This window comes from Bos grunniens, chromosome 23 (genome assembly GCF_055505025.1).
Source record: "Bos grunniens cultivar Pamir isolate PY7600 chromosome 23, Bosgru_T2T1.0, whole genome shotgun sequence".
Taxonomy (NCBI): domain Eukaryota; kingdom Metazoa; phylum Chordata; class Mammalia; order Artiodactyla; family Bovidae; genus Bos; species Bos grunniens.
In genome coordinates this window covers 26,277,268-26,299,591 of record NC_141187.1, presented here as the reverse complement: position 1 = coordinate 26,299,591, position 22,324 = coordinate 26,277,268, and the positions used below count along the sequence as shown (strand labels likewise).

General features: G+C 44.1%; 2 protein-coding genes across 4 annotated transcripts in view; both read left to right on the top strand.

The window, feature by feature from the left end:
• The first annotated feature begins 121 nt into the window (after positions 1-121).
• Positions 122-19,222, top strand: LOC147346972 (uncharacterized). The gene is made up of 2 exons (XM_086369134.1): positions 122-385; positions 18,950-19,222. The coding sequence occupies exons 1-2, from the start codon at positions 265-267 to the stop codon at positions 19,090-19,092; spliced, it is 264 nt and encodes an 87-aa protein (XP_086225260.1). The 5' UTR covers positions 122-264; the 3' UTR covers positions 19,093-19,222.
• The window catches only part of CILK1 (ciliogenesis associated kinase 1), a 30,200-nt gene continuing 26,960 nt past the window's right edge, over positions 19,085-22,324 (top strand). For all 3 annotated transcript variants that reach the window (XR_015152060.1, XM_086369124.1, XM_086369123.1), the window contains exons 1-2: positions 19,085-19,222; positions 21,193-21,247. Coding sequence is in view for 2 of the 3 variants with exons in the window: in XM_086369124.1 (XP_086225250.1) it covers positions 19,122-19,222; positions 21,193-21,247 (156 nt within the window). In the remaining variant the exon portion in view is untranslated. The remainder of the gene's footprint in view (positions 19,223-21,192; positions 21,248-22,324) is intronic.

Below are 22,324 nucleotides of genomic sequence, written 5' to 3'. Positions count from 1 at the left end.
GAAGGCATTCCGGTTTGGTTGGCGGTATATTACTTTCCAACACTGGACATTGTTTAAAATGCTGACTTTGGCATGCTATGTGTAAACCTATCCTTGGAGCTTCTTACCTTCTTTAAGGAAACATTTATGGAGTTTCTGACGTTTCTACTAGGTGTGGGTTACTAATAGTCACCAGGTTTTCAAGACCCTACTCGTGATTCCACGAATTCACAAGAGTTTAAATCTCTTATCCGTTATTTTATTCTGTTTATTTAGATCTTAGTAATGCAGTACATTTTTCTGCAGAAAAACAAAGGCAAAAGAAAGGGAGGGGTGCAGAATGGTGAGCTATATTATGGAAGCCCCAAGTACTATCTTTTAATATTAGGATCCATCGTTCTCATGGGTATGTTTTCATTTGCCTAAGACAGCCACCTGTAAAAAGTACATTCTTACTTAAGGGAGACTAAAAATTTACCGGTTTGTAGTTTTTAAAGGAGACTGTAGAGCTTAGGTCTTTTAATAATGATTTTCCTCCCAATGGCCTCTTCTAAATCATATTTTGAAATTAAAACGGGGGAAAGACTAGATGTAGTCTAAAAGTAGAAGGAAATGCTATATGTGATTTATGAATACAAAAGATCGGTTTTGCAAATGAGTAGGGTATTGAAATATTTTCAGAACTAGTCTATTTCATTAAACTGGTTGAATGCTCATGACATTATTTCTATTATTCTAATAAATGAACAACAAAGTTTAATAAAATAATTAGTATTTGTAACAATAAATTGAGCATCTACTTTATTAAAATGCTGTCATCTAAAATTTTAGAGAAGTATCCACTCTATCCACTGGACCCTTTTACATGGTTGTATTATTTCATCATATAATGTAATACTCACATGGTTATAATTTTCCCTAGGCTAGGACTACTGACCTAAGCCACTTACTAGCCCAGTGGACCCTTGTTAAAGGTAGATCAGGACAGTCCATTTGCCAATTGCTTGATCAACTGAGTTTGACTAAAACTGATCATTTTAAATACTTCAAAAATCACTTTTCATAGGGGTGATTATATGATTTGTTAGGCTGCTTCCTGTCTCCATATCTTTTCATTGATAATGACTTTCAATTCTCATTTGCCATATGGTTTGGGTATTATGTAGGTAAACATGAATGTAGATAAATGTTATACAATTGCCAAGTGGACAGATGACCCTTTCCCATTTGGGACAGGAAGTCTAAGGAAGCTTGGCAGTCTTGTATCTTGTTTCTTCAACAGAAGCAAGGGAAAAGAGGGATTCGGGCCTTTTGCATAGATTCTTTTTGGAAATAATTTTTTCAGTTCTTAGAATTTAAAAACAAAGACAGTGAGAGAAAACTGGTATGAGCTGGGAGATCTAAACTCAGAGAAAGGATTACTGCTTTATTAATTTAAATTGTGTTGTTTAGGGCAATGTGTTTCTCCTGACCAGTAGTATCAGCACCAGAATTCTGGGGGAGAGGCCCCAGCAATCTGTTTTCACAAGCTCTTGGGGGTGATTCTGATGCCTCCAGCTAAAGTGTGAGAACCCTTGGCTTGGGGCAATTATGTGAATTTAAATCGAGGACCTCGATGCAATTTATTTTTTCAAAGCGGTTCAGAGCCAGGCCTCATAGGGATGATTTACCTTTGCAATATAACTAAGGACACAAGTGATGGCGTTTAAGCAGTGTTAAATTTCAAATAACTAGTTACACCCTGAGACCGATCTGTAGAGCGTTACCTAGAGTGTTCTCCACCTGAGTAACAATCCAGTTTTCCAAACTAAAGTTGCTCACAACATAAAAACTCTTGAAGTTCCAATGGATGCTAACACGCAGTCTGGTTTTTATTTTAAATATTTTTTATTATGGTTAAGTATGATGCAATTTGCCATCTTTAACCACGTTTCAGTGGCATTACAGATATGTTTTTTAAAGCCAGGAAAGCGTGTCCACCATGATCATCTGTAATGGGATGTCCTTTGAACGTGTATCCTCGGCCTGCATCTCTCCATCCTGATGCCCTAGACGGCCGTGTGGAGCTGGAGAGCTCCTCGGCGGTAGGCGGGACACAGGGCCCCTGGGCTACCGCGGGCCGGGGTGGAGAGCCGAGCGCGGGGCTCGGCGCCCCAGGCGGTCCGGCCGCGGTGCAGGGACGCGCGGGGCCAGCGAGGGGAGCTGCAGGGTAACTTTTCCCAGGGAAAGCGACCGGTCGTCCCCACCACAAGCCTCTCAGCCTTTTGTTTGTTTTCCTGCCGGAGGCTGGAGAGCGGCCGGATCCCCGCTGCTCACCATGCGCCGGGCGGCCCGCGCCCCTCGCCGGCGCCCCCGGGCGTCTCTGCGCGGACCCCTCGGCCCGTCCTAGCGGGGGTCGCCCTGCCCCGGCTTCAGCTCCCTGGCCGGCCCCGTGCCCGCCCTCCGAGGAACCGCGCTCCCCGCAGGGGCGGGCCCTCGCCTGTGCCGCGGCGCCGGTAAGTGGGGTCGGAGATGAGGGGCTTCCGCCGGGTGACCTGTCACTGGGGGTGATGGACCCGAGCCGCGAGGGTCTCCCCCACCCCCTGCGGTGGCCCCACGAGGGAATGGAGGGCGAGAAGGAGGCTCTCGGGTTGTAGTTTCTCTCGGCGGTCCTGTGGGTCTCTCCTTGGCAGAAAAACTCCCATTTCCTCCGAGTCGGGAAGATTTTGCTGGCTGTTTACCTTTTAGCGTTAAAGGAGGGGAAAGATCCCGGCCGGATTTGAAGCCCCTTTAGTAGAAGGTGGAGGGACTTGCTTTTGGAATTTACCCGACTAGGCCTTTGGCTGTCCCGCAAGGGGTCTGAGCAAATCTTCACACATTTCTGTGCAACCATTTTTCACTGGGTTTCTTTCTGCTCTGATTTCTTTCTTACTAATCTGAGTAGATGTTATGAGAGAGATGTTGAAGGATTTTTCAGAACCGCCGTTTCTTTTGTTAATGCACCTTTTAAAGTTTGACAGTAGCATTGAGGGCTTTTACTTTTAAATATAAAAGTGGCTGAATGCCTTATTTTTCGGAAAAGAGTATTCGTTTCCACTTATAACTAAATAAAGAACTGCTCTTGCTGAAGCTGGATTATAGAGAGAAAATATCACCCTGAATTTTGCATCCAGGGCTAGATTTCTCTAAGGTATTGACACTTGTGTTCTTTATTTTAGCCTGGAGCACTTTTTGTACTGTTTGATAGCTATAGTTTTCATTTCTCACATTTTCCAGTGAGTGGGTTTTCAGGATGTGCCTCCAAAGTGAATTGTACTATTGCCGAATATAAAATTAAACCGAGTTTTAAATTTGTGTAGTTAACATATAAATTATTAAGAAGAATTTGTGCCTCAACCATATGTTAGCTGTGCTAGAAGTTAATGTATTCATAAATATGCACATTTGAAATAGTTTCCGAACAAAGCACTGCAATTTGGTAAAGAATTTGGCCTTCCTGTCTGTTTGAGAACAAGTAATTGTGGGTGTAGAAATAAGAACCATGTTGGGATTCTTTATTTAAAATAATATACCACTGCTTGTTCCCTAAGGTCCAGCCCTCTACAGTGACCCTGCCTGTCCATTTTGCCTTGTCCCCTTCTCCAAAGTTAAAACTAGTGGCAGGGCAGGAATGGGCAGCCACATTTCTAAGTGAGACCAGTTTAATTTCAGGTGATGGAAGATGTGTTGGAGGGTTGATGGAGCCTATCTGAGTGGGCAGAGGGCTGTCCTAGCTAAGGGAACTCAACATTCAGTCACAGAGAAATGCTTTTTCTCACTGAGACTTCTTACCTATAGACTGTGTGTAAAGAAGCTAAAAAAACCCCAGCCTTTGGGGGTTTTATTTGTTGACTGTTTGACATCATCAAAGCTCTTTTTTCTATTTTCATTGTTTTCTTCTTGTTGTTTTTTGAGGTTCCTAGTTATGGTGGAAATCCTGTCAGTCTTGAACCTTTGGAATTATCTTTAGCCATCTTTTCCTTCATTTCCTTCATCCTTTCTGTCAGTGAGTCATCAAGACCTTTGACCTGTGGTTTACATAGAACCCTTCCTGCATATTCTAATCCAGAGCCTCACCCTTCCACCCCACAGTCGGGGGCAGCCTCCCAAGCTGGCTCAGTAAAGTAAAAGTGAGAGTCACTCAGTCGACTCTCTGCAACCCCATGGACTATACAGTCCGTGGAATTTTCCAGGCCAGAATACTGGAGTGGGTAGCCTTTCCCTTCTCCACAGGATCTTCCCAACCCAGGGATTGAACCCAGGTCTCCCACATTACAGGCGGGTTCTTTACCAGCGGAGCCACAAGGGAAGCCTGGCTCTTAGTAAGTCCTCATTAAATGTTTGCTGAGTGAGTGGATGGATAGGTGGGTGGATGGATAAATGAATGAATGAATGAATGAGACACACCACCCCCTTTCTGGTCTCTTCAGCTTCTTGTCCATCTAGTCTCTTAAAACTATCACTTCCTCATGTCTCTCCTTGCCTTGCAACCCTCAGGTTATCTCCCTTCTCAGCTATCCCAAGGCTAAAATAATTTGCCTGATTTTTTGAAGCCTTTCATAACCAGGCCTCACCCCTCCCATCTAAGTCTGATTTTCAGGTCAGCATACATCTTTGCACTCTGTGGGCGTAGTCTTCTTGCTGGTCTGTTCTACTAAAAGGGGCCAGGATGGTCCCTGCTCAGATCACTGACCTAGAAACCCCCACACTTCTCCCCTCTTTCCTGTGAAAATCTTACCCTTCTTCGGGGAAAGAACCTAAGTCCTCATTTCTTTTATAACATCTTCTCTGTTCATTTCTCTAGCAAGTTTCCAGATATTTGTTTGTTAGGCCCTCGTTATTTTAACTGTATTGATCTCTAATTGATTTAGGTTATTTTAAGCCTCTTTAGGGTTAGTTTTAGTTTAGTCACTCAGTCATGTCCATCTCTTTGCAACCCCATGGACTGTAGCCTACCAGGCTCCTCCGTCCATGGGATTTTCCAGGCAAGAATACTGGAGTGGGTTGCCACTTCTTTCTCCAGTGGATCTTCCCCACCTAGGAATCGAACCCGGGTCTCCCACGTTGTAGGCAGATGCTTTACCGTCTGAGCCACCAGGGAAGTCTCTTTAGGGTTGGAGTGGTATTTTTCTGCATGGTAATGTGGGGCTGTGGGCTTTGAACTCAAGCAGAATTGAGATTGGGGCTCATCCTCTGTACTCATGTGGCCTTATGGATTCTTCAAGCATTAGGTTGGTTGCATGTTCATGCTCAATCGCTAAGTCGTGTTGGACTCTGTGACTTCATGGGCTGTAGCCCTCCAGGCTCCTCTGTCCCTGGGATTTTCCTGGCAAGAATACAGGAGCAGGTTGCTACTTCCTCCTCCATGGGATCTTCTGGACGCAGGGATCAAACCCGGGTCTCCTGCGTATCCTGCCCTGGCAGGCAGATTTTTTATCACTGAGCTACCTGGGAAGCCAGTCGTCGTATGTAAGATAGGGGAGATGCCTCCCCATCTGGCTGCAGTATGGAGATGGTCTAGGTACCTGAACAGTGCCTGGAGCACACCTGACAAAAAATCTGCTCATCCCTCCAGAGTGACTTGAAGAGCCCTGAACACATAGCAGATATTTGGTAGATGTTTGTCGACTGACTTGGAGTCAAGTCATGGCTCAGCTTGGAGGCCTAGATGATGGCAACCATGTAGAATCCTTAGTAAGTGTTATCCTGCCCTTACTTAAAACGGCTTGAGCTTGGGTTATTCCTGGCTACAGCTCTGCTTCTGGGATCTGCTGCTGTTTTTCCATGTGAACCTTGCCAGGAACAAGGACGCCTTCAAATTTTTTTCTTCTTTTTCACTGCTTCTTTGCAGCAAGCTCCTCCATTTCATTTTGCAGGATCTTGCTGAGTTGGAGTTGTACATAGCACTTCTGTCTTTCTGATCGTGGGGGTATGTGTGAGTGTGTGTATTTATGGAAGGACGAGTTGCCTAGCGGTTTCTGGGCAGAATTCTGGGCACAGTGACCTTTCTGTGCATGTTGATCTGTCAGCCTGTGGATAGTGTCTTACTTAACCATAAATTGTTCCATCAGCTCTCTTGGATGACCATGGCCTTCTGAGAAAGGCCTGTAACTAGAGCATCAGAAACCACCTATCTGCGGACCTCAGTGCTTGTGGTTTCTGTGGGTGCCTGGGAAGATGTACAGAGATGTGTGCCAGGTGACTTACACACATATCTACAGTGTAACTGGGTCCTAGACTGACTGTGCTTACCCTGAAACAGTTTTAACATCTTTATGTGTACAGACTGTTTGAGAAAATTACCTGGTGAAAACAATTTACTGAAGCAAATCAATTTCAGGGGCAAATTACATTGAAGTGCTAAGTGTTATGGCAGGTAGAAATCAGAAACACTTTTACCGGTAGCCAAGAAGTAGAAGCAGCAGCAGAGGGTCCTCTCAAGATGGTAACCAAGGCTGATGTAAAATTCACACTCACTGTCTCTGCTCTTCGTGAGGTGCTGTCTGATGCTGGGAAAATTCTGCTGCTTATGAGAATCCAAGGGAAACACTCAGTCCAAGCAGAGAGCTTCCTTTCTTGATTCCTTCCAAGGAAACAAGCATCCTTGTGCATTAAGTACCTGGCTCGCTGTGCTTTGAGAGTTGAAACTTTCATAGAAAGGGTGCCTGGGTTTGAACTCACGGGTGCAGCTGGCTTCAGACCCTGGGAGCGCTGACTTGTGAAGCCAACTCAGAGTTTGAAAAAAGCACATCTTTGGAGAGCTGTCACTTTTTTTGTATGTCATTTCAGGGTTAGCCTTCCTATCCGGAGAAGGCAATGGCACCCCACTCCAGTACTCTTGCCTGGAAAATCCCGTGGATGGAGGAGCCTGGAAGGCTGCAGTCCATGGGATTGCTGAGGGTTGGACACAACTGAGTGACTTCACTTTCAATTTTCACTTTCATGCATTGGAAAAGGAAATGCAACCCACTCCAGTGTTCTTGCCTGGAGAATCCCAGGGACGGGGGAGCCTGGTGGGCTGCCATCTGTGGGGTCGCACAGAGTCGGACACGACTGAAGTGACTTAGCAGTAGTAGCAGCAGCAGCCTTCCTATCTGAGACGGCAATGGCACACTCCAGTCCTCTTCCCTGGGAAATCCTATGGACGGAGGAGCCTGGTAGGCTACAGTCCATGGAGTCGCACAGAGTCGGACACGACTGACGTGACTTAGCAGCAGCAGCAGCAGCCTTCCTACACTTTTTACAAAAGGGGAAGTGGGCATCTTTAATCGAATATGGAAACAGTGTCCAAGTGTTCTCCTGGACACCCTTTGCTTTGAAAGTGAATTTATTAATGATTGATTTAACTCACAAAAGTGAGTGAGGAAAAAGTAAGCCATATATACCTACGTATTACCTTGGCTGTTAAAAAGCACATGTTTTCCTAAATTGTTGTTAAACTTTTGAGAAGGATTCATAATTTTTATGCCCTGGTCACTATAGAGCTGTTCAGTTTTGCAAATTATATATGAGGGATGGCGGCAGAAGTAGGGTTGATGGTATAGGAAAATTGAATTAAGTTGCTTCAGTCGTGTCCAACTCTTCGACAGCCAACTCTTCGAGACTCTTATGGACTGTAGCCACCAGGTTCCTCTGTCCATAGGACTCTCCAGGCAAGAATACTGGAGTGGGTTGCCATTTCCTCCTCCAGGGAATCTCCCTGACCCAGGGATTGAACCCGCATCTCTTACGTCTCCTACAGGGGCTGGAGGGTTCTTTACCACTGTGACCTGTGCTTGGTCACTTATTGTGTTCCACTCTTTGCGACACCATAGACTGTACCCCTCCAGGTTCCTCTGTCCATGGGGATTTTTCAAGCAAAAATACTGGAGTGGGTTGCCATGCCCTCCTCCAGGGGATCTTCCCAACCCTGGGATCAAACCAGGTCTCCCACATTGCAGGCAGATTCTTTACTGTCTGAGCAACCAGGGAAGCCACTAGCGCCCCCAAATTGACAACAGTCAAAATGACCCTTTACAAACCCATAAGTTATTCATTCATTCATTCATTCAACATCTTTATTATGGGCACCTATTCAGGCCAACTGGATGCCAGGTATCTATCTGGGTTCTAGGAATACAGTTGTGAAAGGAACAAAACCTCTGCCCTTAGGGAGCTTGTATTCCCAAGATACACACAGTCTGTATATGTAACCCTGTGACTCAGGGGTAAATGCAGGTTATGCAAAAAAAGCTCGAGTGCTTCTGCCTCCTTGCGGGGTTTCCCTGTGTTTAAAGGGTCCGCACACCATGCCCTGCATGTCCTGCCTGCCGCCTGTTTTTGAAAACAGACTGGTACTGGATGTAGCCATGCCCATTGGTTTGCGTGTCATCTGTGATGGCTTTTGTGCTACAGCAGAGGACTTTAGTAGTTGTGACAGAGACATGTCACCCTCACAGCCCAACGAGTTTACTGGCCCTTCACAGAAAACATTTGCTGACCACTGCTCTGTTTTATTTTTATGTTAAGCATTTTCTTCCTTAATGTGTCATTGATTTGTTTTGTTATTATGCATGATTGTGAAGCATCTTAATGTTGCATGAGCTCTGCTGTGATTTAAATGTGCGCTGATATTTGAGTAGCGCTTGAATATGAGACATGTTATGACTACCTCCCTCATCTTCACCTCAACCTCTCTTGCCCACCCTTAGAACAGAGGGTGGTCAACAGGTGAGCAGCTGAGGCCCAGACCACGACCACCGCCTCCATGAAGCTGGGAGACTCTCACCCGGGCTCATACGCAATTTCCCATTAGTCAGCGGCAAGTTATTCTTCCTCTGGGTCTTCAATATTTCCTTTCTCTTTGGTTCTTCACAGCCCTCAACCTACATAGAATGAAGGTTCCTGTTGTTCAGTTGCTAAGTCATGTCCAACTCTCTGCAACCCTATGGACTGCATCACACCAGGCTCCTTTTTCTTTCACTGTCTTCCAGAGTTTGCTTAGATTCATGTCCATTGGGTAGGTGATGCCATCCAACCATCCCATCCTCTGCTGCCCTCTTCTCCTTTTGCCTTCAATCTTTCCCAGCATCAGGGTCTTTTCCAATGAGTCGGCTCTTTGCATCAGGTGGCCAAAGTATTGGAGCTTCTATGGGTCATAGTCTAGAAATAATCTACAAGCAGTGGAAGACTTTCCTTTGGGATCAAGGCATCTGGCCCTTTGCAGGAGAAGTGATAGAAGGTTCTAGAACTTTCTCCTGGGACCCAAGACCTGGTGTTTGAGTTCTTCTCTCAGGAGCTCAGGTTGAAGGAGGAGAGGGAGGTCAGGGTATGAAACAGCCTCTGTGAAATAGCAGAGGGCAACCCAGGTAACGATTTTCTTCTTCCATCCTTTCAGTTAAAGGCAGTGTGTGCATGATCGGTCGCTCAGTCGTGTCTGACTTTTGTGACCTCATGGACTGGAGCTCACAAAGCTTCTCTGTCCATGGGATTTTCCAGGCAAGAATACTGGAGCAGGTTCCCATTTCCTTCTCCAGGGGGTCTTCCCAACCCAGATATCGAACCCACATTTCCTGCACTGTAGGTGGATTCTTTACCACTGAGCGACCAGGGAGGCCCAAGACAGTAGCCAGAAGCATCTCTAATATGCTCCTTGGCACAGGAATGGCACAGCAAGACCCACAATAAAGAAGGCTCTTTTGGCCTTGTAGCTGCTGCCCCCAGTGCAGAAAAAAGCACTAGTCCAAGAGGCCAAATACTCAAAGGACATTTTTGCTTGAAATATGTATGGGGAGCAGAATTAGGTCCCAGAAAAAAAGAAAAAAAAGAACGAAATAGATGTACTACTTTTAGTACCCTTTTAAAAGAAGTGTAACAGTATTAACTTTACTCTTGTAAAGTTAGGACACCTGTGAACCTAGATTTCATGCCACTTGAGGTAAAACGGAACTCAGAGGTAGCAGGAGAAGGGCCCTTGAGTTATTTTGCACATATCCAGTTTTCCTATGAGGACAGGTGAAAGCAGTGGCATCTTTTCAGTGGAAAACAATCAAGGCTCAGAGAGACAAGCGTGCCATACAAGTCTGAATGGGGGAAGAGGGGCTGGTAAACTGCAATTTCCAAAGATGCCCACTTGTACATACAATTATGGGAATACCAGACCACCTGATCTGCTTCTTGAGAAATTTGTATGCAGGTCAAGAAGCAACAGTTAGAACTGGACATAGAACAACAGACTGGTTCCAAATAGGAAAAGGAGTTCGTCAAGGCTGTATATTGTCACCCTGTTTATTTAACTTATATGCAGAGTACATCATGAGAAACGCTGGACTGGAAGAAACACAAGATGGAATCAAGATTGCCGGGAGAAATATCAATAACCTCAGATATGCAGATGACACCAGCCTTATGGCAGAAAGTAAAGAGGAACTAAAAAGCCTCTTGATGAAACTGAAAGTGGAGAGTGAAAAAGTTGGCTTAAAGCTTAACATTCAGAGAACGAAGATCATGGCATCCGGTCCCACCACTTCATGGGAAATAGATGGGGAAACAGTGGAAACAGTGTCAGACTTTATTTTTCTGGGCTCCAAAATCACTGCAGATGGTGACTGCAGCCATGAAATTAAAAGACGCTTACTCCTTGGAAGGAAAGTTATGACCAACCTAGATAGCATATTCAAAAGCAGAGACGTTACTTTGCCAACAAAGGTCCGTCTAGTCAAGGCTATGGTTTTTCCTGTGGTCATGTATGGATGTGAGAGTTGGACTGTGAAGAAGGCTGAGTGCCAAAGAATTGATGCTTTTGAACTGTGGTGTTGGAGAAGACTCTTGAGAGTCCCTTGGACTGCAAGGAGATCCAACCAGTCCATTCTGAAGGAGATCAGCCCTGGGATTTCTTTGGAAGGAATGATGCTAAAGCTGAAATTCCAGTACTTTGGCCACCTCATGCAAAGAGTTGACTCATTGGAAAAGACTCTGATGCTGGGAGGGATTGGGGGCAGGAGGAGAAGGGGACGACAGAGGATGAGATGGCTGGATGGCATCACTGACTCGATGGACGTGAGTCTCAGTGAACTCCCGGAGTTCGTGATGGACAGGGCGGCCTGGCATGCTGCGATTTATGGGGTCGCAAAGAGTCGGACACGACTGAGCGACTGATCTGATCTGATCTTTAAAAAAGTAATTGTGTCATTTACTCAGTGGCTCTCAAGTTTTCAAAAATAAAGAGTGGACCACCCTGTGTCCAGACGGGTTCCCAGGCTGGGGATGAGCAGGGCACCCAGCATGCACTGCTGGCCATGAGCAGATGGGAGTGTCCCTCTGAGGACGGAACCGGGAGTGAGGGGCAATTGGGACAGACTGCAGGGAGGTTTCCCCAAAGTCTCCTAGCCCCCAGATCCATAGCATTCATTTCAAAGTTTGACTGGAACCCTTTGAAATTGAAATATAGCTGTATCACTCTGTGAGTTGGGTACAGCCTAGCCCAGAGGCCACAGGCCTGATCTGACTACCCTGCGGGGGCTTTGCTGTGATTCTCTGTGACCCAGTAATTCCAGCACTGTGGTGGGAGGTCTCAGGCAGCCTGCCTGCTTTAATCTTTCTGCAGTATTTACTATTCTCCTGTCTCAGAACTTCAGAACATTTCTGCTCAGGGCAGACCCTCTGGTTGCCATGACTTTGCACATGAAGAAATAGAAGCACTGTGTTTTGAGGTACTTACCAAGGGTGGTATAAGACATACCTAGCAACAACTGAAATTCATATTCTGACCATTCAAACCATGAGAACCTGCTGGTGAAAGCAAACCAGGAGGTGTGAGAACAGAGATGAAGGGAGTATGGTGAGTGTCTGGGGTGGGGCTGTATGTCACTGACCACTGAGGAGGTGGGGTCAGGGCGCTGTGACCTCTCATGGAGAGAGCTGTTGGCTGTGTCTGCGTGTGTTGGGACAGGAGGCCCTGAGGAGGTGATGTAAGCAGTCCACCTGCAATGCAGAAGACTCAGTAGACGTGGGTTCGATCCCTGGGTCGGGAAGATCCTCTGGAGGAGGAAATGGCAACCCACTGCAGTATTTTTGCCTGGAGAATCCCATGGACAGAGGAGCCTGGCAGGCTACCGTCCATGGGGTCGCAAAGAGTCAGACACAACTGAGCTACTGAGCACGAACATCTCAAAGTTCATTCATGTTGTAGCATATGACAGGAGTCTCAGGACTCAGAGGGAGAGAAGGAGTAGATTCGGAGCTTTGGGGTCTGGCTGAGGCAGTGGGACTCTTGTCCCGCTCTGGGCGGGAGATGATGTACAGCACATGGGGTCCCTCTGGGAAATCATCTGCCCTTCGCTAGCTTTTGTGCGTGTGATTGGAAAGGTGGAAATGTCGATCCTTTTTTTTCCCCCTAGCCAAGTGCTAGCTTGATTCCTGACCCAGAGAGTCACAGAACCACAGAGCATTAGAGCAGGAAACAACCTCACTTCATCAAGTCTCTCTTCCTAACTTCACGGAAATTAACCCGAGGACCGAGAGATGCTCTGAGGCACAGGGGGTCTGAGCCAAGTGCAAACTGGGACTTCGTCCCTTTTTGTCCACAATCAGTCGCCTCCGCTGTAGGCAGTGGGTGCAGGCAAGGTCCCTGCTGGGTCCGCCGAAGCTTGATTGTAGAATGAGGCCAACTGGAGCATGGCCACATCAGTGGTTTCCGTATTTGAACTTTGAGCTACAAAGTACTCCTTTTAATTCCTCTCGTTTTCAGATCCTCAAAAGATTTCATGACCTTTGGATCTTTTGCAATCGCTCCCTTGAGTTTGGTGCAGTGGGCCTGGGTTCCTGTCTCAGTGCCATCGCTGATTAGTTGCATAACCTTGAACAAGTAGCTGTGTCTCCGGTTCCTTATCTATAAAGTAGGGTAATAATAATAGTACCTACTGGGCACCATTGTGAGGACTGAATAGATTAATATATACAAAGCACTTATCATACTACTGTGTACATAGTAAGTTCTAGAATTATTATTACCACCTTTTTGGCTTATTTGAAGATGTGATTAAATTATTTGAGATGGGGAGATAAACCTCGGTTATCTGAGTGGGTGACTGTGTGTGCTTAGTTGCTTCAGTCATGTCCGACTCTTTGCAACCCTATGGGCTGTAGCCCTCCAGGCTCCTCTGACTGGGATTCTCCAGGCAAAAATACAGTGGAGTGGGTTGCCAAGCCCTCCTCCAGGGGACCTTCCTGACCCAGGGATTAAACGTGCCTCTCCTGTGTCTCCTGCACTGACAGGCAGATTCGTTACCACTGAGCCACCGAAGAAGCCCTACCTGAGTGAGCCCTAAATGCAAACACTAGTCTTCATAAGAGAGAAGCAAAGGGAGATTTGACACAGAGAGTGAAGGCAGTGTGGCCACAGAGGCAGGGACTGGCTGATGTGGCCATGTGCCGAGGAGCACCAGCAGCCACCAGTTGCCGAAAGAGACAATGAATGAATTCCTCCATGAGCCTCTAGAGAAAGTGCTAATACCTTGACCTCAGTCCAGTGTTGCTGGTTGCAGCCTTTGGCCTCCAGAAACATGAGAGAATAAATTTCTGTTGTTTTAAGTCACCAAATTTACGGTAATTTGTGAACAGCCGCTGTGGGAAACTAACATCATTGGTAAGGAAAATTTTAAAAACTTGGTTTTTGTCAGTGATGCGTGGATCAGTAACTGACATGTCCTTGACAAGAGAAATTAGCCATTATTTAGAAACCAGTGGCTCTAAGCCTTCTTTGAGATTCCTGGCCAGTGGTCCACACGGTGACTTCTTCCTTGTGCAGCTGTAGCACTGTGGTCGTCTCCACCCCGCCAGGAACTTACCCCAGCTGCCGTGTCCCGGTCACTGTACGTGTTCCACAGGAATGCTTTCATTTGTCCTTGATGGAATACCTGATGGTGGCTTCAGCACCAAGACTTTTGAGTAGGCCATAGAACAAGAAATCTACAGCAGATATTTTCAGGGATCATGCAGCAGCCCAGTGATGTCATCCAGGACTCAGCTTCTTTCTTTGCGTCCATCCTCAGCAGTTGGGATTCTCATCTTGAGACCTGGCATCTCATCATCACCAGAAGACTGTCTCAGCTCTAAACATCACAGCTTTATACAACCATGTTCAAGGCAGAAACACAGGCCAGCCTCTTGGCCAACTGCCTCTGCTGCTGCTGCTGCTTAGTCGCTTCAGTCGTGTCCAACTCTGTGCGACCCCATGGACTGTAGCCCGCCAGGCTCCTCTGTCCATGGGGATTCTCCAGGCAAGAAGACTGTAGTGGGTTGCCATGCCCTCCTCCAGGGGATCTTCCTGACCCAGGGATCAAACCCGGGTCTCCGCATTGCAAGCAGATTCTTTACCGCTGAGCCACCAGGGAAGCCCCAACTGTGTCTATCAGGGAGTAGATTCCCCCTCAGAAGACTTTCTCTTCCCTTGCCGGCTCACTTTTCCCTTCCCATCGTCCCACTCCTAAATAGTATTCAATAGGAAGTAGAATTGCTTGGCTTGGCTTCGAGTGATCCTAGTTCATGCCTTGAGGCTGTAGTAGGTGGCTGCCATCCCTGATTATATTGAATCCTGAATAAAATTAAGCAGCAAGAGGAGCATGGCTGTTGGGCCTTGGCATCTCATATGGCCCTTCTTTCTCCTAGTGTGTTGTCCATCACCCTGTTGCTTTCCCAGAGCGGCAGTGAGTTTTTGTTGTTTCCTTTCAGAGCAGAACATGAGTCATTACATTCAGGCCACCACAAAAATGATGAACAGCTGAACAATACTGATCTCAAATGTCATTAACCACTTCTTGTTAGGTTATGTTCTGAATTGACTGTGGTCAAGTGATACTTTTTGTCTAATGTTAATTTTCATAATGCCACTTCTTTTCTTTTTAGGCTAGGAAGTAATTTACTAGAGCATAGACAACTCAGATAGCTGTCCTGGTTCTGTCCTCTGGATTCATATATAATGTAACTAATCCTTCTCTCCAGTACCCCTCTGTATACTTGAAATAATCAACATGGCTTCCTAAGTCTCCTTTTCTTCCTGTATTCTGTTGTTTTTTCAGCTACTCTTCTTATGCTTTCATTTAGACCCTTAGTATGTTCTTTAATTTCTTTCTTGAAGTTTGTCATCCAGAGTTGAACAGTAATTCAGGTGTATGTCGAGACTGTCCCACGTCCCTTATTCTGGATGCACAGCTGCCATGTTGCAAAACTCCAGTGGATACCATTCATGTAGTGTTCTATGATACCCCAGAGTTTTGCAATATATTAGCCCTGTCTGAATGCTGTCCTCCTAATAAGAACTCCAATAATGCACTATCTTTGGGGGAGAAAAATAGAACAGCTTAAGAGTATCTCCAATGAGAGGTTTTGTACACACTTCAAATTCAACACCATAGAAAATAGATCCCATAGTGTCTCCTCCTCTAACTTTCATCCTGTCTGGTACCTTTGTTCAGACCTAACTATTGCAGGACTCTCAAACTTGTCTGTCTGCCTCAAGTCTCTCTATTCTAACATCAGTTTGAATAGTCAAGGGGGATCTTCCTCACGTGATTTCCCTGCTTAAAAACCCCAGAGAGTTCCCATGTCGCAGGGTAAAGACCAAATTCCTGCATGACAAATATACCTTTTCACAACTAGACCCCACTCAAAGTGGCCTGCATTTCCTTACTGCCCTCCATGGCTTTTATGCCCTAGCCTTGTACTTTACAGTTGGGCTGCACATTGGAATCCCCTGGAGGGCTTTCGAAACTACCAGAGCTCAGCCCCTACCCTTGACCTTCTCTTAGAAATGGGACTTGGGCATCAACATCTGTTAAAAATTTCCCAAGTGATTCTACAGTTTACACAGGGTAGGAATGACTAGGCATTTGCCCCCTTGTGAGCATAGCAAGCTCTTATACCCACCAACCTTTGGCAGAGTTTTTTTTCCATCTGTAAGTCCTTTCTCTCCCTTTTCTGTATAATAAAACTTTGCTCATTGTTCAAACCTCAATACTGCTTTTGCTCTGAAGGGTTGTCAGATCTCTCCTTCCTCCCAAGAATTGGCTGCTCTCTCTACTGTGGGCTCATAGTGTTTCCTGCAACTTCCATGTATGTGACAGCTGTGAGTCATTTAAAGGAAGGACCTTTCCCTTATCCATAATGTACCCCAGAAGCCTTGCATAGTGCTTGGCATCTCGATATGAATACAATTAGACACTGTCAACCTGACTTCAGTGCCCGAAGAGACTAGTCCGATCCATTTTACAACAGTATGTGATTACTCGAAATAAAATTAAAAAGCATCTGCTATGGTGTGTTGAGGGTCAAATCTTGCCAGAGTAATTGAGTTTTGTTCTATGATAACGTGACTGATGGTAGCAAGGAGGAATCATAGGGTGACTGTATACTGAATGAATGACCCACTCTATCATGATTTTGATAAAGCTCTTAATTTTTTCCAGAGAGCTTTCTCAATGGTAATCTAGGAAGACATTTTCCCAATTATACAATTTTAGTAGATGAGGAAGTAACTATCAAAGAAAGGCTTCTATGATTAATAATAGATTGAATTATTATTATCATAGTATAATGCCCATTGTCCCCCCCGCCAAAAAAAGGGGAAAGCCCACATGCTACTGGAATGTAGATGGTTATTAAATTTTGGTCACCATAGTTCATCAAGGAGATGGAAAAATGTGTGAGGATTCAGAGATGAATGCCAAAGATAATTAAAGGAGTGGAAAAATGGGTCCTATGAGGAAAGGTTGTGTAATTACAGCAAGAGGAGGCTGAGAGATACACATCTGATTACTAATTTGATGATCATACACATTTTCATGAGATAGTTTTTTTATGTCCACAAAAAATGCAGCATGAGGAAATTAGAATAGTCAGGTTTAAGTTGGACATTAAGAAGAATATTCTAACTAACTAGATTACTAAATGCAGATCTGATCATGTTATTTTCTTGTTTAAAAAAAATGACTTCCCACTGTCTCTAGGTCAAAGCCTACTTTAAAAAAAAATAAAGCATGTAATTTATTAGTTAGCTGATTTTTGACAGATCAAAGTTCCAGTGATTTTTTTTTTTTTTTTTTTAAGGAAGATGACATACAACAATGGTTTGGGAATTTTAACTTGGAAAATGAAATTATGAATCATGCAAAAACCATATTGTCATATCAAAAATGTTGTCTAGTCTCTAAGTTGTATCTGACTCTTTGTGACCCCATGGACGGTAGACTGCCAGTCTTCTCTGTCTTGATGGGATTCTCCAAGCAAGAATACTGGAGTGGGTTGCCATTCCCTTCACCAGGGGATCTGGTTAGTTCACCCAACCTAGGGATTGAACTAGAATCTCATGCATCTCCTGCATTGACAGGCAGATTCTTTACAGCTGAGCCACCTGGGAAACCCCATATAAAAAATAGATGGAGATAAATATAAACAAGAAGGAAAAACACAGAGCCCCAAATTGCTTATGTTGTGGCCCAAATGCTGTTTCTATGTTGAGACACAGCTTGAATCCAAAATAGTCCACAGTGCACTAATCGTGAAGTGGAGAAGCCATGATGTGTGATGTGTTCTGTCTTATGAACAAGTTCATATTAGGTTTTATTGAGTAAATCCACATTAAAATATTTTAGGCTGAAAAAATGCTTAAGATACATACTATCTTTTTAAAGATTTCCTTCCTCTACCATTTTGAGAATTTTTTTCAACTTTTAGTCTATAATAATTCAAACATACTACAGAGTTGCCAGGACAGTACAAAGAATACGTAGACACCTTTTCCCTGATTTACCTTAAGTGATATCATACAGTATTTATCTTTCTCGGACTTATTTCACCTGACTTTATGTTCCCTGTTTCTCCCCAAACATTCATCAACCAATATTTGCATCCATCCGCGAATCTTGTCTGTAACAAATTGTGAAGTTTGCTTAGTAGTGAATTTCTTAATTCCTTCTTTCCTTCTACATTTATTGATTGGAATTCTTTTGGAAGGAGAAGTTGCATTGACTGGATTTAGTTGTAGAATGTCATGTATTTCTAACCATTCTTTTCTGATCTTTTAACTTTTCAGATTATTAGTTTGACAGATGTATTTTTAATGCCTTTAGTGTTCTTATTTAAAGGATTTACATTTTATTAATGTTTGCCTAAAGGCATTGCAATCACTTAAGTTATGTACTACATTTTCTTCATTATAGGCAGACTGAATGACACTTAGTTTTATAAATGAAAAAAATCAATGACTTATCTTTTTAAAAAAACACAAGTGAATGACTTTAAAAGAGACACACCCTGCATGCAGGCCTTAAAAAAATTACTAGTTCTTTGTTTAGCTTCCGAATGTCTAGTAATAAAAATATTAAAATACTGTCTTTGCTTAGCCACAAACAGTTCATGGAGCACATGTAAGTTCTATATCAGGAGAACCTTAATTTAAACATTTCTTGGCTTTTGTGTATTTACATTGTTATTGTAGCTAAGTTACACAGAACACAGCATATTTAGCATGGATTTTTGTAGCTCAGCAATTTCCATCGGCCATAGTTATCATGTAGTGTTTGCTTATGGTGGTTAGTCAGCAGAAAGGCATCGAATTGCAGCTGATTAATTTCTGAGTCAGTGGTGAAATCACTTTCCAAGAATTCTATTTCTTGTTTTATAAAAAATTAGAAAAGAACATTATTTAGACCAGAAGTGGACAAACATTTTTTTGTAAAGGGCACAGTAATATGTCCCTTAGGCTTTGTGCACCATACAGTCCATGTCACACCTACTTGGCTGTGTAGCATGAAAAGAGCTGCCAATAATATGCAAGTGAGTGGGCAGGACTGTGTGCCAATAAAACTTTATTTACAAATAACGGATGGTGAGTTGGGGGGTTACAGCCGGCTCCTGATTTAGATAGACTCAGAAATGTCCATTAACATTTATCCTTGGCTCTTATCGTTCTCTACAGGCAGAAAACTCATCTTGGAAAATATGTATTTGGAAGATAGTCGCGTTCTATTGAATACCTTGTGCTGGTGCTGCCATAGAAAAATCTGGTTACACTCTGGGGAGGTTGGCTGCGGCTGCAGGACTGATCCGCCTTGGCCCTGAGATGAGTGTGCGGCCTGAGCGGGCACACCATGAATAGATACACAACCATCAAGCAACTCGGGGATGGAACCTACGGTTCCGTCCTGCTGGGAAGAAGCATCGAGTCTGGGGAACTGATTGCTATTAAAAAGTGAGTTTTATCCTTCATACTCGTGGTTCTTAGCCCAGCTGTCTGTTCTTAGATTCCCTGCTCCCTGCCCTAGTTTCCTGAAATTAACTTCCCAGTAAACTCCCTGCATCCAAGTCCTTGCCTCAGACTGTACTTTCAAAGAACCCAAACTAGGAGCTTTTAATCTCTTCCTATCAGATGTAAGACCAAGCCCCCAGTTTTACAGATCTGCCCCTTCCTGTTTTCTTTGGTGTATCTCCTCCCACTAACCACTTGTCTACTTCATCCCAGCCACTCTGGCCTTTGGCTTCTTGAACTCACCAGATGGCTTTCTGCCCTGTGCCTTCCTATGCAACTCCCTACCCCACGCCTCCAACTGGTCCAAATTCCCATGGTCCTTCAGGTCTTGGTTTAATACCACTTCCCTGGACAACTGTTCCATGATACCTTAGACAAGGTTAGGTCGCTTTGGGGCCCAGTTTCATGATGCCCTGACCATCTCCTCCATAGCACTCAACACAGAAGATGGTTGATCACCTGCCTTTCTGTTCCGAGGTCGGTGCCATGAGGAATGTCTCTCTAGTGCCTGGGCCTCTGCCACATAGCAGGGGCTAAAAAAATACCTAGGGCATGAATAAAGGGACTGGTCACTCAACTGAGGAGCAACGTGACATCGGGGACAGACTTGTCAGAGTGAGAAGGAGAGATGAGAGTTGGTCTCTCAGTAGCCAGCGATGAGACCTTGGGGAAATGGCATAACTTCTCTGTTTCTTAGTTTCCTCCCATCCCATCTGTCTCGTGGGGCTGCCATAAGATTCAAATGAGAGGATGTGGTTGAAGTGCTGTGAAAGCGGGAGCCCTTAGCTTTCTGGCCAGCTCACCGGGCTCTCTGTCTCTCTCCTCAGGCTCTGGGCCAGGGGTTGGCACACTTTTCCTGCAAAGGGCCAAGCAGTAAATATTTTGGGCTTTGTAGGCCATACGGTCTCCGTCACAAGCTAGCTCTGCTGTTGTAGTGGGAAGGCAGCCACTTCCCACTATATATATCATATATATATATCATATAGATCATATAGATCTATAGATCATATAGATCATATAGAAACAAACGGGTGTGATTGTGTTCCAGCAAAACTTCATTTGTGGAAACTGAAGCTTGAATTTCAGATCACTTTCACATGTCATGATTTACTATTTTTCTTTTGTTTTCTGCAACCATTTAGAAACATCGGTGAGGGACTTCCCTGGTGGGTCAGTGGCTAAGACTCCATGCTCCCAGTGCAAGTTCAATCCCTGGTCAGGGAACTAGGTCCCACATGCCACAGTGAAGAGTGAAGGTCCCATGTGCAGCAACTGAGACCCAAATAAATAAATATTTTTACAATAAAATAAAACAAAAGATAAGTGCCCTTCTTGTCTTGTGGGCTGTATCAAATCAGATGGTCGGGGGGAGCTGGCCCATGGGTCATAGTTTGCCAACCCCTGTACCAGAGGCCTGGCCTTGTGCAGTCCAACATGGCAGCAAGTAATCATGTGTCATTTAAATTTAAAATTTAAATTAAGAATTCAGTTTCTGTGCTGCACTAGCCTCACTCCAACTGCTCAGTAGTCACGTGCGTCTAATGGCTCCCATACTGGACAGCACAGAACATTCCCACCAATACAGAAAGTTCGATTGGACAGCTCTGGTCTAAGCCCATGGAATTTTCCCATGGTCAGCTAATTAGTGACAGAGCAAGACATCAGTCTGGACCTCTTTGCAGTACCCTGTGCTAACTCTCCTGGGGAATTTTTGTGCTGCAAAATTGATTGCACTGCCAGGTTTCTAAGTAGAGTGCTGTTTTGGATAGTATAATATTTGGTAGAAATTGGAACCCACTTTAAGCACTGTTCATTAGATCCAGAATGAAAACATTTTTTTTTTTTTTTTTAAAGATAAAGCATAGCCTGTTACTGGGAGTAAGCATGCTGTTTGTTTTTCTCTTCTCTTTTAGAATGAAAAGAAAGTTTTATTCCTGGGAAGAATGCATGAACCTTCGGGAGGTCAAGGTATTTATTAACACAGGAGGGAATAATTTACATATGGTTGCTTAAAATTGCTTTATACACGGTAGATTTATAGTTGATACAGTTAGAATTGTTTCACTGAAGCTGAAAGAGGAGGCAGATGATAACAAAACAGTTAAAAGCTAAGAGAAGAAGATTGTGGTGTTATATTAGTGCATGTACTTTTTGTAAAAGTTTTTTCGTGTGTATTCATGTACTTTATTTAAATCTTGGTAATAGACTGTTAACCACAGATTTATTCAGCTTTCACTTGTTTCTCACTAATGTCCCTTTTCTTTGAAGTTACGATGAAACGTACATAATATTTACCTTTTTAAACACTTTTTAAAAGATTTATACCACTTTGTTTACATAGTAAACTAAACGGTATTAGAAAATCTGCCGTACCACCCAGAAACTGAAATATGCAGTAATCATATTGTATAGTCGTCTCTGAGGAAAGCTTTTTTGCACATTTTCCACAAACAATGCCTGTGCATTAAGGTTAACACAAACTCAAAGGAAAATGGCAGATTGCCAGGTAGATAGTCGGAGAAATAGCGGACACTATTGGAATGACAAAGGTGTCCCATGCTAGAACCCAGAGGGCTCAAAATAGATTCAGAATTGTGTATTTGACCTAAAAATGGTACAGTTCAATGACATTAAGTATATACATTATTATACTGCCATCAGCAGCATCCATCTCCGGGACTCTTTTCATCTTGCAAAGCTGAAACTCTTTATCCATTAAACAGAAATTCCCCATGAATCGCTCCCCGCAGCCCCTGGCCAGCACCATTCTACATTCTATCTGTATGAATTCACCTACACTAGGTGCTTCATATAAGTGCAAACATACAGTATCTGTCTTTTTTTGTGACTGGTTTATTTCACTTAGAATGTCTTCAAGATTCATCGTCGTATCAGGATTTCCTTCCTTTTTAAGGCTGATTAACAGTCCACTGTGTGGATCTATTATATGTTGTTTATCCATTCATCCATCAATGGACACTGAGACTCCTTTGGCTATTATGAACCTTCCCATATCTTTAAACTCCTTTCCACTGGCTCCTTGTC

What these genes read in the sequence shown, in the direction of transcription:
- LOC147346972 (XM_086369134.1), top strand. Translation starts at nt 265, where the DNA reads ATGCAGTACATTTTTCTGCAGAAAAACAAAGGCAAAAGAAAGGGAGGG. An exon ending in AGGATCCATCGTTCTCATGG is followed by an intron (nt 386 to 18,949) that starts GTATGTTTTCAT and finishes CGTTCTCTACAG; the next exon opens with GCAGAAAACTCATCTTGGAA.